This window comes from Myodes glareolus, chromosome 2, assembly GCF_982192425.1.
Source record: "Myodes glareolus chromosome 2, mMyoGla1.1, whole genome shotgun sequence".
Lineage (NCBI taxonomy): Eukaryota > Metazoa > Chordata > Mammalia > Rodentia > Cricetidae > Myodes > Myodes glareolus.
The window spans coordinates 93,310,821-93,330,502 of NC_142027.1; the positions used below are offsets into that span (position 1 = coordinate 93,310,821).

At 41.6% G+C, this 19,682-nt stretch overlaps 1 protein-coding gene across 1 annotated transcript in view; it reads left to right on the plus strand.

Moving 5' to 3' along the window:
- Elavl1 (ELAV like RNA binding protein 1) overlaps positions 1-19,682 on the plus strand; it is a 41,725-nt gene that overhangs the window by 4,603 nt on the left and 17,440 nt on the right. The window contains exon 2 of the mRNA XM_087903035.1: positions 9,761-9,948. Within this exon, the coding sequence (XP_087759161.1) occupies positions 9,777-9,948 (172 nt within the window). The 5' untranslated portion in view covers positions 9,761-9,776. The remainder of the gene's footprint in view (positions 1-9,760; positions 9,949-19,682) is intronic.

The window sequence follows — 19,682 nt, forward strand, 5'->3', positions numbered from 1 at the left end:
TCTACTAACTGAGCTACGTCCTAATCTCACTATTTAAGGCTTGTTGTTTTGTTTTGATTTAAAGTGTCTCACTGTGTAACCCTAGTTGGCCTAGAACTCTGTGGACTAGGCTGGCTCACAGACCTCAAGCTCACAGAGGTCTACCTATCTGTGCATCTTGAGTGCTGGGATTAAAAGCATGTGCTACCACATCCCACAGTATGGCCATCAGAGGACAACTTTGTGGAGTTGGTCCTCTCCTATTATGTGGATTTGAGAGATCAAACTCAGGTCTCCAGGCTTGCCTAGCAAGCATCTTTTTCCATTGAGCCATTTTGCATTGCAGGCCATAATCTACTGTACAGTCTCAGTGGTTTGCTATCTCATGTTTGAGGGGTGCCTGGGAACTGATGATGTTTAACATCATAAGATTATCATACCACATTATTAGAAAAAGGTCTAAATTTTCACGTATAGTTTCTGTGAAATGGCATTGCTCCTGAACCTTCAAAAGTTGTACGTTTCTACATTTGGTGACACATACCTATAATCTTAGTAATTAGAGTCAGAAGCATGGAGCTGGAGAGATAGCTGATGGCTCAGTGCTTTAGAGCTTTCATTGCTCTTACAGAGAACTCAGATTGATTCCCAGAACCCATGTGGTGACTCATAATCATCCTAACTTCAGTTCCAGGATCCAGTGCCCTCTGAGGGCACCAGGCACACACACACACACACACACACACACACACACACACACACACACACACAAGCAAAACATTCATACACATGAAACTAAGTAGATCTTCTAAAAATGTATTTATTTATTTAAAGTCATGAGTTAGAGGGTCAGCTTGTTACCTCTAACTGGTCCTGTTGCAAACACCATGGGGAAAAGTTTTAAGATCGTCCTTTGGAGGCTGTCTATAGTTTGATCCTTTCCAGAATGTCCTAGTAGTGTTTTTGTTATAGATCATACCTTTCCCTGTGAATGACTTGTTTCAGTTGTTCAGACTTACAGTGATTGTGAATAAAGGGTGCTGTGTGCATTTGTATATAGGATTTTTTTGGTTTGGTTAAGTTTTGGGCTTTTTGTTTTTCGAGACAGGGTTTCTTTTCTGTGTTGCTTTGGAGCCTGTCCTGGAACTCACCTTTTAGACCTGGTTGGACTCGAACTCACAGACATCCACTTGCCTGTGCCTCCTGAGTGCTGGGATTAAAGGTGTGTATCACCACCACTCAGTTGTGTATATTTTTTATATGAACATGGATTTTCATTTCTCCTGCACTGATGTACCTATAATCTCAGCATTTAAGAGGCTAAGGCAGGGGTTGCCGTTAAGTTTGAGGCTAGTTTGGGCTACATGGTGAATTTCAGGGTTAGACTAACAGGGTGTCTCTCTAACTTAGAAAGAAAGGATGAAATAAAAGAAAAGAACAAAACAGTAGTAGGAATATATGTGTGTTCAGCTCAGAGGCTGTCAGTTTGCTTATCAAGTAGCCATTACATTTTAGCATTACTACCATTGCTGTGTACAGAAAGCCTGACTTCTTTCACATCCTCCTCAGCATCTGACATTGTCTTGTTATGTTTTGTTTTGGCTGTTTAGTAGATGGACATGGCCTCTGCCTAGCTAATGATGTTGAGCCTCTTTCCATATGTTCATTTGTCATGTACATATTTGCTTTGGTGCACCTCCAAAGTCTTTTTGTTTTGTTTTAAAGTTTGGGAATTGACTTATTTTAAAAATTGAGTTATTTAGTTGTGTATTTTTGTATTTGAGTGTTCTGGCATGCCACTGTACATGTGTGAATGTCAAAGGACAACCCGTGAAAATGAGAATGGACTGATCTTTGGCCTCCATGTCTAGGGGTCTTTCCACTCCAAAGATTTCTTTTGTTTTTGCTACACAGCTGGCCATGACATCTAGATTCATTCTTGGGTTCTGGGTATCAAACTCAAGTTGTCAAGCTTACATGTCCAAATATCCAAATATTTTTACACTCTGAGCCATCTCCCCAGTTCCTGTTTGTGTTTGAGACAATACCATTTTGTTGAGGTTGCCTTAGAACTCCTGATCTGTGTGCCTCTACCTCTCAAATACTTGGATGTCAGAAGTATACCACCATACTCAGATTTATTTATTTATGTGTGTATGTGTGTGCAAGTGCACATTGCTCATGTTTTAAGGTAGGTGTGCTCTGTCACTTTTTGCCTTATTCTTTGAGAAAGGGTCTCACCAGACCTGAAGCTAGTTTGGAAGACAGCAAGCCCCATCAATCTTCCTGTCTTCTTTACAGTGCTGGGATTATACAGATAATGCTAGCCATGTACATCTTTTTATGCATATTCTTGGGATTTGAATTTAGGTTCTCATTAAGACATTGCTTCAACCTCTTGCCCCTTCCCCCTTTTTTCCCTTTAAGTGAAGATGTGTCTGTCCATGTTTGTAATTGTTCACATCAAACTGTGAACATATACTTATCTCTATTAAACACAATTTATGTACCACCAGTCCATTTCCCAGTAGTTAATTAAGAATAGGGGAGATGGGGAGACTAAGATGGTGGACCAGAGTAAAAAGAACCGTTTACTTAGTACATTGAAAAAGCAGTGGGCAAGTGAGTAACATAATAACTTATTCTAGTCTTGAGAGCTTTTTAAAAAATGTGTTCTAGGAGCTGGAGAAATGGCTGGATGGTTAAGAGCACTTGCTGCTCTTCCAAAGTACCTGGGTTCAATTCCCAACACCTACATGAGAGTCATCTGTAACTCTAATTCCAAGGGATTTGATGCCCTCTTCTGACATCCACAGGCACCAGGCACACACATGATGAACAGACATATATATATGTAGGCAAAATACCCATATACATTTTTTAAAGAATAGCGAAAGAATATTTTTAAGTGTTTTCACTTCTTTGCAAATACTTTCCTCGGTGTTGGGGTATTAGTTTTTCCAGCATTGTCTTGCAAAGCATCAGTATTACATTTAATGACATCTATTCATTTTTTAATGAAAACAGCTTTTGGTGATATATCTAAAATCTTTGTCTAGCCCAATGTTAAAAAAAATGTTTATATTCATTAAAAAAGACTGACAGGGCTGGAGAGATGGCTCAGCTGTTAAGAGCACTGACTGCCCTTCCACAGGGTTCAATTCCCAGCACCCGCATGGCAGCTCACAGATATCTGTGACTTCAGTTCCAGGGGACCCAACACCCATGGCAAAACACCAGTGCTCATAAATAAAAATTGAAAAAAAAAAACTGGCGTGGTGGCACATGTCATAATCCCAGCACTTGGGAGAAGCTGAGACAGAAAGAAGAATCTCAGGTTTGAATTCAACCTGGACTACATGATTTGACTAACAGCAATTTTAGGAATCAAACTTAGGGCTTTCACCACACATGTGAGGCAGTCACTGAGCTATGTTCCTAATTTGTTACTGACCTGAGCTACATAGGGAAAACCTGTGAAGAATCTTTGGAAACTTCAAAATGGATAAAGGAGGGGAGGAGGGAAGAAAGAAATAATGGTAGCAAATTTATTTCTGCAAAAAGACAGATGGTGAATCTTTTAGGCTCTATGGGCCATGTGTTTGTTACTAGTTTGCTACTACTCAACTCTTGTCATTGTAGGTTTTTTTTTTTTTGAAAGAAAAATCAACCTTAGACAGTAGATAGCACAAAGGAAATGATTATGTTCTAGTAAAACTTTATAAAAGGTGATGAGCTTTGCTCATCTTGTAAGAAATTGATCACTATCAGTTCATTAGCTATAAAAGCAGAATGAATAGAGAAGAGTAGATGCACAATCTTAGAGAAGGAGTGAAGAGAAGAAAGGCTTGGGATGTAACTCAGAGGTAGACCACTAGCCTAGTGTATGCAAGACAGTAGATTCAATCGCCAGCACCGTGAAAAGGAAGAAGGAGTAGGGGAGGGAAGGGAAAGAGAAAAAAGGAAATAAAAGGGAAAGGAAAAAGAAATGTTTGTTTTGAATGTCATCTTCAGCAAACTTGAACATGCATATTAATTTTTGTTTAGTTTTTTCAAGGCAGGGTTTCTCTGTGTAGCCAGTCCTGCCTGTCCTGGAACTGGTTCTATAGATGAGGCTGATCTCAAATTCAGAGATCCGCCTGTCTCTGCCTTCCTGGGATTAAAGGCATGTACCAACACTGGCCCAACCCATACTAATTTATTAGCATTAACCTCTGTGCTCTCATCTTCGGCAGATGCTTTTGTTCATTTGTTTGTTTTGAGCTAAATGATCTATTTAAAACTCTCATGACCACAGACAGTTTAGCAAATTGACCACAGTTTTTTGTGATTAAACTTTAATGTTTTCTACTAAAAATTGATACCAAGCTATCTTCTATTAATACACATGTAAATGTTGTCCCTGTTTTGTACTTTTTATAAGAAAGGGGATATAGTGTGTGTCTTCAGATTACTAACCTGCATCTGTGTGGTCATTGCTGCAGGACAGATTCCTATGTTCTGTTTTTGAAGGTTGATTTCATGTCCTGAGTCTTGAGATTGGTAGGAGCTCTAAACCTCTCCAAAAAGGTGGTGCTGTCTTATGTACCAGTCTCTTCTCCCTACTTGAAGGATTTTATCCATCCTATATGACCAGTAAAAATAGTCTGTCATTTCATCCCGCCAGCTTTTGGGGGAGTGGGAGTGGAGGAGTGTCTCATATTAGCCTAGACCAGTGGTTCTCACCCTGTGGGTCGCAACCCCTTTGGGGGAACAAACGGCCCTTTCACAGGCGTCACATATCAGATATTTATAACAGCAACTAAAATAATTTTTTGGTTGGGTGTCACTACATGAGGAACTGTATTAAAGGGTCACAGTATTAGGAAGATTGGGAATAATTGTCCCAGATGATTCCGAACTGTGAAGGTGAACATGGTTATGCTTCTACCTCCCAGATGCCAGAATGATATCAATGTGCCATTGTGCCCAACATGGTGTCAGGGTTAGGCCAGGACTTAGTACATGCTAGGCAAGTGCTCTCCCAGCTGAGTTCACTTCCCCAGCCTTATTTGCATTTTTTCTTTTATTCATGAGGTTGAGCTTTTTTTCATGAGTTTCTCATCTTTGGCTGTCACCATGAAGTTGTAGTTTATATGCCTTTCTGTTGATAATGTTTTGGATTTTAATTATTAATTTGTAGATGCATTAAATCAACTTACTTAGCCTTAGCAGTGTTGACATTTTAGGCTAGGTACATCTTGATTGTTGGCATTATCCTGTGTCTTAATTAACAGCATCCTGGAATCTGCTCACTAGATACTGATAGTGTGTGGGCAAGTACATACTGGTGCTAACCAAGAATGCCTGCACACATCATCACATCCTGTCCCCTGATGGGTGAATTTCCTAGCATGACAGTCACTGATCAAAATGATACATAGCAGATGCATTCTTCCAGTCTCTTACTGCTTGTCTTTGTTTCTTGTGATTTTTGCCATAAAGCTTTTTAATTTTATGATACTTGGTTTGCTAGGCTTCTCTTTTTTGATGTTAACATACCTTATAGAGAGGAAGAAACTTGCACATCTTTAATTGAGTAACAAACACTGAGGAGTTTTTACTGTTTACATGTTTGAGAGTTAGGAGAGTGCGAACCTGAACACTTCTAGGAACCAGGCCTCAATAATTCCCCTTTAAGTGATTCAAAGAGTAAGAGTAAAATGTCTGTGCAAGAGTTGTGTTCAGTTTTATGTAGTCTCTAACAAAGCCCTTTTTTTTCTTAAGGTGCTAGACGTGGAATCTAGTTCCTTCTGTGTACTAGGCACATGTTCTGCTACTTAGATCTAAAAAGCTTTTCTTTGTTTTTATTTTCTTTTGAAATAGAGTTAAATATAGCCCAGACTGGCCTTGAACTTACTGCACTGCCTTAAATTCCTGATCCTGTTGCCTCTACTGCTTAAGTACTGGAATTACAGGTGTGTACCCACACCCAACCTCTGCAAAGGTGTTTTTAAAGATAGGCAAAGGCTTATATCTTCTGGGTGCTGAATTTTCAACTAATGTAGAGCTACACATCTGGAGGAAGGGGTGGACTGCCCACTGAGACCTTCAGACAGGTGAGCATACGTGAAGTGTTGGCTAGGAATTTAGAAGCAAGGTCGAAGGGCCTCCTAGATTAGACCACTGCACCACAATGTCTGTGAGCAAACCAGGTGTGGGCTGTGTTTTCAAAGGAGTGATCTTGTTGATGCTATTAGCTGCATCTATGCAGATGTTGCTCCCAAGCTGTCCTTTGGAGCAGGGGCAGTTTGCCTCTGAAAGTGGATTTTCCAGAGTGCAACTGTGATCTCTCTCTTGCGCTCGCTCTCACTCACTCTCGCTTCATTGCTGTGTCGTTGGGGGAGAAAAGGGCACATATAACAGGGAACACAGGTTCCTTGTTATCCTTTAACAATGGGGATAAGAAAAGGCAGTTAGGAGTGGAACACTCTTGAGACACACAGACCTTTTTCTCTTAGGAGCTTGAGCTGTTTTACTAGGTTGGCATTTGGGTTCCTTTATATGGTTCTTTAAAGCCATGTTTGTGGATAGTCATGCTCACTCACTAGGGATAGAACCTAAGGTTTTGTGCGTGTTCTGTTACTGAGCTGCATCCCCAGGACTCTTCAAAGGTGCTTACTGAGCCAGGCCAGGTGGCAACATACCTGTAATCCTAGTACTTAGGAAAGAGGTAGGAGGACCAAAAGTTTAAGTCTAGTCTCAGCTACGTAGTGAACTGTGAACCATCTTAGTCTACATGAGACTTCTGTCACTCCCCTCCCCCCACACATCCTCTTATCCAAATGTGACAGCTCAAAACTGTAATCCAAGTGCTTGGGAAGCTGAAACAGGAGAATCTTCATGTTTGAGGCCACTCTGAGCTACATAGTTCATTCCAGGCCAGCTTGGCTTAAAAGTGAGACTGCATTTTAAAAAGAAAAGAAAAGGCACTGTTGGTGAACATGGTTGAACTTGGAATTGTTATTGTGTGTTAATAGAATTATTTTGTAGGGTAATTTTAGTTTTATAAAAAGATTATAAAGATGCTAGTGAGGAGCTGGTAAGATGGCTCAGTTGATAAAGGTGATTGCTGTTAAGTCTAATTGATGACCTCAGTTTAAAGGAAGGGAGAACTGACTTTCACAGGTTATCCTCTGACATCCATGCTCTTGAACATATATGCATATGTGCACACGCAAAATAAATGTAATTTTAGGCTAGAGTTGGCTCAGCCATTCTCTTCTAGAGGACCCAGGTTTTGGTTCCCCACACCCATGTGATAGTTTGCAGCCATTAATAACTCCAGTTTCAGGGGACTTAATGTAAGCATTAAGTCCCCTGGCTTCCATAGACAGAAAGCACATGAAGTGCACTTATATATAAGCAGACGAAACACACACATAAAGTAAATTTTGGGGGGTGGAGAGATGGTCCAGCAGTTAAGAGCACTGCCTGCTCTTCCAGAGGATCTGGGTTCAATTCCCAGCATCCTCATGGCAACTCACAACTGTCTGTAACTCCAAGATCTGACACCCTCACATAGACATCCATGTAGGCAAAACACCAATACATGTAAAATAAAAATAAATAAGAATAAATTTTCAAAAAATAAGCCATATTCTTTTTATATCCTTCCCCAACAACCTTTTCTCTGTTATCCACATCTTACAGTCGGATACTTTTGTTGCAGTTAATGTATGTGAGTGTGTGTAGTGTGCACGTATGTGTGCACATACACATGCCTGCTGCCCACAGAGGTTAAAAAAAGTCAGGTCTCCTGGATCTGGAGTTACAAATTACTGTGAGCTGCCATATGGGTGCTGGGAACCAAACTTGGATCCTGTTTAAGAACCGAAAGTTATGAGCTATCTCTGCAGGCCCTAATTTTGTTTCGGTGGAGGGTGTTTTTATTGTTGGGATCTCATATCTTGTGATGGTCTTCAACTTAATGTGTGGCCAAGGATAGCCTTGAAATTCTGCCTTCTAAAGTGTCGGGATTATAGGCATGGACTACCGTACCTGGTACTATTCCCACAGTTTTTGCCTTTTCTGTCATACAATTGAAATCATACAGTATGGTATTTCAGACTGTTTTCTTTAACTTAATAATATGTGTTTAAAGTTCTTGCTTACTGGGCTGAGAGGGATGTAACTTAGTGACAGAGTGCTTACCTAGCATGCTCAAGGTCCTAGGTTTGATCCCAGAGCCTACCCCTACCCCACAAATAATTGTTTTTAAATAAAATAAGGACTAGGAACTTTGGGAGGTTAGCTCAGTGGTAGAGTACTGCCTGTTAATCGCAAGATCGTGGGTGTGCTTTCCAATACCAGGTAAAAGTAAGATAGAAAAATTAAGGCTGGGGGCATAGGCCAGTGTTAGAAAATGAAAGTTTCTCCTTGTCTTTTTGTGGCTTAATAGTTGTGGTGGTTTGAATAGGTTTGGCCCCCATAGACTCACATGTTTGAATGCTTGGCCCATAGGTAGCGGCACTATTAGGAGGTATGTTCTTGTTGGAGTAAGTATGGCCTTGTTAGAGGATGTGTGTCACTGTGGAGGCAGGCTTTGAGGTCTCATATGCTCAAGCCATGCCCAGTGTGGCACAGTCTTCTGCTGACTGTGGATCAGGATGTAGAACTCTCAGCTCCTTCTGTAGTGTCATATCTGCCTGCATGCTGTCATACTTCCCACCATAATGATAACATACTAAACCTCTGACCTGTATGTAAGCCAGTAGAAATTAAACATTTTCCCTTATAAGAGTTGCCATGGTCATAGTGTCTCTTCACAGCAATAGAAACCTTAACTAAGACAATAGCTCATTTCTTTTTAGGTCATTAATGATAAAGCAACTGTTTGTAACCACAGTTGATCTCTTTGTATGGGTATAGGTGGGTGGATATGGTGTGTATTCATATGGGTACTTACTTACGTGTGTATGGGGTTACAAGTTTATGTGGAGGCTAGAGGTCAATAGTGAATGAATTCTATCACATTGTATTAAAATGCCATGACCAGAGATAGCTTACAGAAGGAAGTTTATTTGAGCTTACAGTTCCAGAGAGAGACTCTAATGATGAAGGAGATGTGGCAGCAGGCAGCCAGGGGTAGTAAGGCGTGAAATCACATCTCCATCGACAGAAAGCACAGAGGACAAAGTGGATATGGGGCAAGAGTAAATGCAAATGCAAAGCCTACCTCCAGGGGCTTCCTTCAGCAAAACTTCACCTCCTAAAGATTACACCTCCCCAAACAGTACCATATCTGGGAATCAAGTATTCAAGTGCTTGAACATGTGAGTGCTACTAAGAAGAGCTACTCTGTAAATGGCAGTACTATCAGTAAGACAGGACAAGATCATTGTGGAACACATTGGCTGTGGTGAGGAGAGGTGTATGGTAGTGTCCACCAAACACTTTCCACCTTATTTTTTGAGACAGGGTCTCTCACTGAACCTGAAGCTCATTGATTCAGCTAGGCTGGCCAAAGAGTTCCACGAGTCTCTCTGTCATGTTCCCAGCTCCCTAAACTGTGATTACAAGTATGTGCCAATTCATCCAACTTTTATATGGGTGCCAGGGATATGAACTCATGTCTCCATGTTTGTGCCAGTAGGCTCTTTACAAACTAAACCATCTCCTTAGTAATTGATCTTCTAGTGCAGAAAGGAAAATTCCTTAAGTGCAAATGTTATCATTTATCTTTACCTTCACATATGCACATAAACAGTTAGAATTTACCTGATCTTATTTTTCTTTGCAGATTTTTAAATAATACAATGTCTAATGGTTATGAAGACCACATGGCCGAAGACTGCAGGGATGATATTGGGAGAACGAATTTAATTGTCAACTACCTCCCTCAGAACATGACCCAGGAGGAATTACGGAGTCTATTCAGCAGCATTGGCGAGGTTGAATCTGCAAAACTTATTCGGGATAAAGTAGCAGGTAAAGAGCCTGAGAGATTTCTGGAAGGGGTCATGGTTGCTGTCCAGTTAAGCACTGGTTTCCCTTCTGGTAACTTCCTTAGTACAGAGTAACTGCGGAGAGATGGTTGAGCAGTTAAGAACACTTTCCACTCTTGCAGAAGGCTGAGTTTGGTTCCTACATCCCCTTCATTGCATTGGTAACTCCAGCTCTAAGGGAGCTTATAATCTCTGCTGACCTCCACACAGACACACATTCATATGCACATAACACCACCACCACACCATACACACAGATCCCATAATTAAAAATCAAGTACATCTTGGTAAAATCTGAAAGTAGGTTCCCCCGAAAGAGCTTGGGTTTTTTGTGAGATGAAACATTCGTACCAGTTGTGGTGGTAAATACCTTTAATCCCAGTACTTAGGAGACAGAGACAGGTGGATCTCTGTGAGTTCCAGAACAACCTGTTTTATGTAGTCAATTCCAGGACAGCCAGTGCTAGGTAGAGAGATCCTCACTTAACAACAAAATCCACATGTACAAAATAAGACATGAAAGGAGAAAGATGGGGTACAAGAAATGGAATGCTCTGAAAACTGTATGGCGCCAAATAATTCTGCACAGATTGATAACTTCCCTCATGTAGAAGAGACCCTGCTGGGCCAAGCACTGACAAGTTCATTTCTGTGAATGCAAACCTTTATGCATAAGTGAACCCTTCACCAGCTGGATCTCTAAGTCAGGAGCAAGATGCCTGAAAGCCTTGTATACTCTCTTAGTGTGACTCCAGACCTTTGGTACTTCTAAGTGTAAGCCAGTGGTACTTGAAAGTCCTGATTATACCTACCTCATAGGTGTTTGTAAAAAGCCAGGTTCCTGTTACAGCCTCCTCAGGTTTGACCTCATAGTTCTGAGAATGTGGCTTCAGGAACTCAGTGCTGCAAAGTCCTGCCTCATTTCTTTCCCTTTTGGGTGCAGTGTTGTTCTTAGGAGTCACTGTCCTCTTCTTCCTTCCTGCCCTTCCTGCCCCCCTCCCTTTCTACTTTGCCTGACTGGGAAACAAGTAGTACTTTGAGGTATCCAGCTATTTAGTTTCCAGGATTCTGGATTCATCTTGGAAACTAATTTAAAAGATTTTTTTTTAAAACATACTCTTTCTGTATTATGGAAAACTACAAGTATGTGTGAACAAAAGAAATGTATATTACATGTGGTATATTCATTGTCTTGCTTCATCCACCTTCAACATGTTTCCAGTCACCCAAATATACTGATCCCTGTATAACCCTGTACAGCCTGTCGGATCATTGTCCAGAGAAATCACTCATCAGATGAGGTTCTTAAACTAAAAGCCCTTTTCCCCTTTCAATCCCAAGTCTGGTTTAATGCCATCTAAAAAGAACTTTAGATAATACATAAATTGAAGTCAGGCAGTGGTGGTGCATTCCTTTTAATCTCAGCACTTAGAAGGCAGAGACAGGTGGATCTCTGTGAGTTTGAGGCCAACTTGGTCTACAGATCAAGTTCCAGGACAGCTAGGACTGTTAAACAGAGAAACCCTATCTCGAAAAAACATGCAAACAACAACAAAAAAAAACCTAAACACAGATTGAATAATTTTAGATTGTTCAGGGCTTTGTTCTGCCTAAGAATCATGCCCAAAGGGCTTTTGGATCCCTTTCTCTGGCTTGTGTTTTGCTGGAAAGGGTTCTCAGCAGTATCTTCAGTTCTGGACTTTGGAGTCTAGCTCTTGGTTCTCATACCCTGATTTCTTTCTCTGGACTTCAGAGGAATATGGGCTATATTTAGGAACACCTAGATTATGCAGGGTTAGTCCCGAAAGAACTAGTCTTGGGGAATTGGGAGCATTAGAGGCAGTGGAAGTGGGATTAAAAAGTGAGTTGGGTTCCCAGATATAAGGCTTCTCTCTGAACTGTAGGCAGTGTTGGGTGTTGTGGAGACTGTATCTGTTTAGCTCAGCAACTTCTTAGCTAACAGACTTTCATTCCTATTCAATGAATGGTATATTTGAGACACTCACTCTACCCTTATTTTACTCCTGATTGTCAAAATATTTTTACTTACTGATTCTAGGACTGTGGCCTTAAATTTCACTGTTCATCTGTTTTTTAGTGACCTCACTCTGCCTAGTCCCTTGTCTTCTTTTCCCCCAGCTGGAGGTCAGCCTGCCTACCCCAGCAAAAGAGTCCTTTATATCTCTCTAGCTAGGCATGCTGCTAGGACCAGTCCCAGACCTGCTGATTAGCATGGTGGATAGTCCCATCCTTCATATCCTTTATGTGTGCTCTTTCTCCTCCAGCCCTCAACTGGTCCTCAGTTGGAGCAGATGGCCACCTACTATTTCACAGTAGAACTAACATCTGTCCTCTCTCTTCCCTGGGCCCTTTCCCTCTCTGACTCCTTATGACCCATGAGCTATCCAGGCACACACTTTTACTTGGATTTCTTGAAGATCAGCCAGCCAGGGCTCCAGAGTCCTTCCTGAGTTCGCTGATGTCCTCTAGCACTCTGAAATTTGGAGCTAGATGCTGCAGCCTGAAATTTGATTACACATTGAGGGATTTTGAGCATCATTCCTCTACCCACTTGAAACTGGTAGCACCTTCTGAGTTGTGAACATTAATATATGTCTCTAGACATTGTTCTGAGTGATTGTAGGAGGCAAAAAAGATGATATTCTGGCATGAGAATGGGAGTGCTCTGTTGTCTTCCCTTGTATAGGCTGTCAATATCAAATTCCCTCTCTGTACTTCTAGAAACATCCTCTTCCCCTGGCTGGTTGTCTGCCTTCAAGGCCACACTCTGTCTATCACAACTTCTCCTTTCCCCAGCCTTGCAGTTCAGATTATTCCATGGCCCTCTTTCTTTTCCAGAGCTGATAATCAGGGTGAGTTTAGTTTGCTACTTCTTACCAAACAGCTCTCCTGAGCTCCAGGCACTTCTGCATCACAACCAATGTATTCCATACTGTTCTGTGTCTTTGTCTTAGCTGATGGAACCACTGTCTACAAAGTAGTTCCACTCAGAAGTACCAGGTCCCATAATTCATTCTCCTCGGTGTTTCTGTAGACTTTCCCTGTTTTCCTTTTACCTCAAGAGTCATCCTAGACTAGGACACCATTATCTGCTTTATTGCTGTGACCTCTTCACTGGTTACCCAAGCCTTTCCTTCTTCCAGACTTCCTCAGTATAGCAAAGGGACTTCTTTAGTTTCCATATGGCCCAATTACTCCCTTCCTCCTAAACTCTTCAGGTTCTGGTCTCTGTTGGTTTAAGAATACCTTCCCTGGCTCTAGCTAGTCATCATAAGATTCTGGCTTGTGGGTTTTTATAGCAACCTATACTGCACTGAGGTAAACACTTTCAAATCTGATACATTCATTTTACAGTTTTTTAGTATGGGTCAACTAAGCACTAATGGCAGCAGAAAAAGGGACAGGGTGACTAGGATGAAGAGAAGGCTCACTTTGTTGACTAAGAACCTTCTGGTGTTTCTGGCCAGCCAGGTATAAGTCCTTTTGTTGAAGACAGTGTGTTTACTGTTGACATTTCTATCAACAAACACTACGTACAGGGTGTCATCACAGCATCTATCTGATACCATAGTTTACCGTGCAACCTGTAGCCGTTTTGTATCACCCTTGAGGGATCAGTCAGCCCTCAACCCTCATGATTCCCTGTCTCTCTGTCATCTTGTTGGCATGTACTCAGGATTGAATCTATAGCCTTCATCATCTGCTTGTGCCCAACACCCACCTTCAGCCTGGACTGAGTTGCTTGTTTCCACAACATGCCTACTCTGGCTCTCAGGACTGCTGAACAATGTTCCTTCTACAAGAATGCCTTTCCACACATTGCCAAGTTTTTCAGTGGCATGATTCATCTTTGCTCTTCATTAAAAAAGAAAAAAAAAAAACTGACCAGATGTGATGGCACATACCTTTAATCTCAGCACTTTAGAGGCAGAATCAGGCTACATAGTAAGACCCTGTCTCAAAAACAAATAACTAAAAGCAACAGAAACAGTAAACATTACAAGTAGGAAATAAAACTCAAATTACACATAATTTGCCATTAGATACATTTTCTTTCAAACCCTGTTTGTTGTATATCCACTATAAGTAATTTTGGTACTGTGAGCTATATAGCAAACTGTTCTTCCTATCTGAACATGTTCTATCCCTGCTGGACATCGTATTATCCCATCATCACAGTGGTTGTCTAGTATTCTGTATCTAATGTTTATAAGCTCCATAGAGATGACTACCTTGCATCACTCTGCTCACTTGCTATTTCCATAGAATCTTCCTGGAAGTAGTAAATCAGCAAATAAGAATGTTCCTTCTAAGAACTCCTATGGTTCCAGTAGCCAACTGGCCCTCCCTTCCACCAATGCTTGCTTGCAATCAATGCCCTGGGCCCTGCAAGATTCCTCCTCTGCCAGCTGACCTGTATTTTAAGTGGAGCCCATCATCTCCACCTTCTTGCTGACCATCTTTCTATTTTCTGTAAAACACCCTCCTTGTCCTTTGCCTCTTACCTTTCCTTTTGTTCCTTTACTATTTCTTTCTTAACTGCCAGGTTTCTTCTCTCTGTCACCTACACCCTGTGTCTGGAGTTCCTCTTTAAAGAAAGAGTTCACAGTGCCCACCTTGTCACACTGCACAGGAGTCCTCACCTTACTTGTGCATACCTTCAGCTCCCTGTTCCTAGAAGCACAAAAGACAAGGTGAGGCAAAAAGCTGAGGCATCATCTTTTCAGTTGTAACTCTTGTCTGAACAGAGAAATATGTTTGGAAATGCAAGATACTGGTCCATATGTACCAGGGAGCATTTAATAAGATGACATACGTGGTGCTCCATGTGGGGGTTCCTCAAGTGAAGCACTCCCAATGTCTGTCCTCTGACCATCAGTAGTGTCTGGGAACTTGGAGAAACACAAACCACCAGACACACCAACTCAGCTACTCTGAAAACTATACTGTCTGCATTCTAACTTTTTGGAGAGTGATACTAATACTGGGTCAGCCAGAAAATAGATGGCAGAATTATGTTTCTGCAGTTAGAAGGGGGGGAGGGGGTACAACCAGCCTCTGAGACATTCTCAGACTTCAGAGCCATGGTTTGCTTATTCTCCATATCTATTCCCTTCCTATTCTCTTCTCCTCTTGCCTGTACTATTTATCCCATCTCCAGAGCCTTGGCCATCTGACCTTGACTCTAGGCCAGTCTTCCTACCCAAGTTCTCAACAGCCTATCTAGAATCTTTGTTTGTCCCCAGTACTGTTCCCTAGTCCTCAGGCCTCTCTCAGACTGATGTCTCCTTTCTCTAAAAAAACAAAAGACAGAACCCTATAAGGCTCTTTGGTCCTTGTCAACAGAAGCAACAAGAAAAAGATTTGCAGTGTCTTGAGTACCAGACTGAAGAAAGATCTTAAGAGTCTAAGTGTCCCACTGCAATATACACAGTCATATGGGGGCTACTGCCCTTGCCTCATCTTTAAGCCTCCTACCAGCTGTCTACTCAGCTGCCCATACTAAAGTTCTTCCGCAATCTTACTACCCCTGTGCCACAAATACTGTATCAGAAGATCTGATGGTAAAAGAGACAGGTCGTCTAGCCTCATGAGTAAGGAAGAAAGACAAGCAAGCCCAAAAGCAGTGGTGCCTACAAGAGAAAAATAAGTGCTCCCTTTCTGGGGTCAGGGTAAATCGGATGGGCTGTGTTGCTTGAACATGGTAGGGGGTTGGCAGAGAAGCATTAAACGGCAGTTGCTTGGAGGTACAATAGCCTAGCTACTCTGAAGAGATAGGTAGAAATGTGTAGCCCAGATATATTGCAGTTGAGACCTTTTATGTCCCCGATTTAGCACTCTTGGTGGTATTCTGTAGTGTGACTACTGGATGATAGTTCTAGCCCTACAGCCCTGCTGCAGGTGCTCACTTTGTCTAGAGCTATAATGCCAAGTCTCTAGAAATTCTTTGTTAGAAATGGGAAACAAGGAGCTAGAGATAGCTTTTTTAAAAGTGCCTACTATGCAGGCTTAAGGACCTGAGTTGGGAAAAACAGTCAAACTCTCCACATAAAAAGACTCTGTAATCAAACTGGAAAGATGGCTCAGAGGTTAAGAGCACTTGCTGCTCTTCTAGAGGTCCTCAGTTCAATTCCCAGAAACCACATGGTGACTCACAACATGATGAGATCTGGTGTCCTCTTCTGGCATGCAGACATATATGCAGGCAGAGCACTATAAATAAATCAATAAATGCATAATACATCCTTTTTTTTTAAGTCTGTGTAATCTCATTGTTGGGGCATGGAATGGGAGGAGGAGATAGATGAATCATTGAAGCTCTTAGGCCAGCTGGTCTGCTTATCTAAATCAGCTAAATCTAGCTGCAGTGAGAGTGATTGTCTCAAAGAATAAGGTATTGACCATTTCATTCTCTTATTCTGTGTGTGTCAACCAGTTATGGGTCTTTGCATTGATCATCATCTACTGCAAAAAAGCTTCTCTGATGAGGGTTGAGAGACATACTGATCTATGGGTAGAAAGATAGGAACTTAGGGAGCAGAGTTTAAGGGGGATTGTTTTTGTTTTGTTTTGTTTTAATGTTGATTACACTTTTTCCCCTACCTCAACTCCTCCTAGGTCCTACCCAGCCACCTAACTCCATGCCATCCACCCCCTCTTCCCTTTTAAAAACAAAGGGGGAATAAACAAGCATGAAAGGCCCACAAAAAAAAATGGAAATCCAAATATACAGGCAAAAGACCAATATGACAAATGCCCAAACAAGCGAAGAGACAAAAAGTCTGCTAAAAGACCAAGAGTTCATTTTGTGTTGGCCAACTAATCCTGAGCATGAGGCTGGCACAGAAGTGTTGTTAATATACCCAGTGAGACTCCATTAGAGAAAGCTAATTTTTTCCTTTGCAAGTATCAGTTATAGATAGTTTGTTTCTTAGGGGCAGGATCCCATGTACACTTCCCACTCTAAATGCTGAGACACTCCTCCCCAAATCTGGCTTAAATCTGCACAGGCACTGTGTGTGCTGCTATAGTATCCATGAGTTCATATGTTCATCAGTCCTGTTGTGTCTGGAGAACCCTGCTTCATTGTAGTCTTCCATCCCCTTTGGCTCTTAATCTTTCCACCTCCTCTTCTGCAATTGCTTCCTAAGCCTCAAGAGAAGGAGTTTGGTGGAGACATCCCATCTAGGATTGAGTGGTGCTCCAAAATCTCTTATTCTGTACATTGTCCATTTGTTGATCTCTTTGTTAGTTTGTTACTCCAAGAGGAAACTTCTCCGATGAAGTCTGAGTGAAGCACTGATTTGGATTTAACAGAATATCATTAGGAGTCATTGTATTGCAGTGTTCCTTTAACAGAACAATAGCATAGTTGGTTTTCCCCAGGTCCACGTCCTTTCCAGTGTTGGGTTCTTGGTGACTCAAGCAATATCGGGTATGGGTTCCATCTCATGGAGTGTGTCTTAAACATCCAGTCAAAGAGTTGTTGTTTACTCTGATATTTGTGCCACTATTGTACAGCATATCTTGCAGCAGGTCATCTTGTAGATCACTGGGTTTACAACTAGATTGGTGATTACTGTTCTCCTGTTGTACAATGCAGAGTACCCTCCAGTACCATGAATGCTAAGTCAATAGGGTTGAAGGTTCCAGGTAGGCACTAGCTCAATTTCTTGATGTTTGATGAGATAATGTAAGGGTAATCTTACGCAGTAGGGAACAGTTTTTAAGATCTCTGAGATCTAGGGCATAGCTACATGTTTAATGCCTGGTTAATGTTAGTAGGCTTGAGTGTTCAAGGATGTGAACAAAGCTTTAAATCAAACAGAAAGTGGTTTATTGCTTATATAGTGCTTGTGCTGCTGTTGTACAATTATGACTTGTGCATAAGATATACACAAGATCAAAGCAGTCTGAATCCCAGCATAGATGGGGGATGACAGGAGAGACTCATGAAGTCCTAGCCCTAGCTAAGAAGTTCTTAGCAATTGATTATTGCTGGGGAAAGGAGAGTAAATTTCCTTTGTGGGTACAGCTCCTGATGAGGGGCTACCTTGCTCCAATAAATGGCAACTTCATTTGTGCAGCATTAAGTGGATTTAGTGGTTTGTGGGTTTTGTTTGTTTGTTTTTAATTGAGCATATATAGATAGGAGGGAAAGGGGAAAGGGATGGGGAGGAATTGAAGAGGTGGGAATGGGTGGGAGGTGTCAACACATTTATTTTTATTTCATATGCATTAGTGTGTGTCTGGGGGGGCTGATTCGTTTTGCCTACATCTATATTTATGTGAAGATGTTAAATCCCCTGGAACTGGAGTTGCAGACAGTTGTGAGCTGCCATGTGGGTGCTGAGAATTGAACCCAAGTCTTCTAGAAAAGCAGCCTGTTCAGCTGGTGCTCTTAACCACTGAGCCATCTCCAGCCTCATGTGAAATTTTTAACTTTGAAAGGGAGAATGAGGGGGCTTATTGAAAACTAAGGACAGGGGAATCAAGTGTGAATATTTAGTTAGCATTGAACAAGTATTGGTTCACTTACTGTACAAAATATGCCATGGTAATGGAAGATATTTCTGATAGAGAAGGCTAAGGGTGAGCTGGGAACTCTTACTTTGTTTAGTTTTTCTGTAAATTTAAAATTAGTATTAAAAAATGTGGTATCTGAGGAAGTTGGATTGGTAAGCTCAGCACGTAAAAGTGCTTGCCACTAACCGTGACAGCCTGAGTTTTGTACCTGGGACCAACATGGTGAAAGGAAAAAACTGATTCTTGGAATGTGTTTATTTTCCAAATACTTGCTGTGGCATGGGTACACATGAATACACATGCACACGAATGCAGTAAAATAATTTTTAAAATTGAGTATTGGAAAGTGCCAATAAAACAAAAAATAGTAAGCACACTTTAGGTTCTCCACTTGGTTCAGGTCTTGTTATCAGCAAAGGGGGTGACTTCCTGGGTTCTGATTGCAGCAGACTCACAACAAGGAGATCTTGTCTCTGCATCCAGTGGGCTTGTCATACAGCTGTTCTCTCAGGAACCCAGAACAGAATGAAAAGTGCTTGCATGAACTAGCAAGATGTGAGTCAAGTTCAAATCTCCCTCAGTAAGAGGTCTTAGCTAAGGCTCCTTCCTATCACTCCAGTAACTTCATCTTCCTGGGCCTCTCCTTACTTGCTGTATCCCTTCCTAGGTGGACAGGTAGGTGTTCCTGAATGTCCTAGATATTTCACAAAGAGGACATTGGAATCCTTTGCTGCTGCCTTAGTTTTCATTCCTCTCGCCTCTCATTTCCAAATGTGTGCTGATTACATTGTTATAGTGGACTCTGCTGCCAGAAGAAGCTGAGGGAGTTTGGCCAGGGTTGTGAACCTATGGCCAGGACCACTTGGCAGGCCTAGGATTCTCAGTTTAGTTTCTCCCATCTTTTCACTAGGTTCAGTTTCCCCAGACTCAGGAAAGAAAGGGAACCAGTACTAGATGGGCCAGAACCCAGAATGCCTTTACTCTCTGGCAGTTCAGGTTTCAGAGAATCGACAGGCTCTGGCCACTGGCCATCATCACCTCCTCTTGTCAGGCCCCATAATGGAGCCAGCACCTTTGGGACTGCTGGGCAGCCTTTCTCAGAATGCAGTCAGTAACACATTATTATTTCTCTTTTGAGAAACATTATATTTCTGTTTTGTATATGTTCAT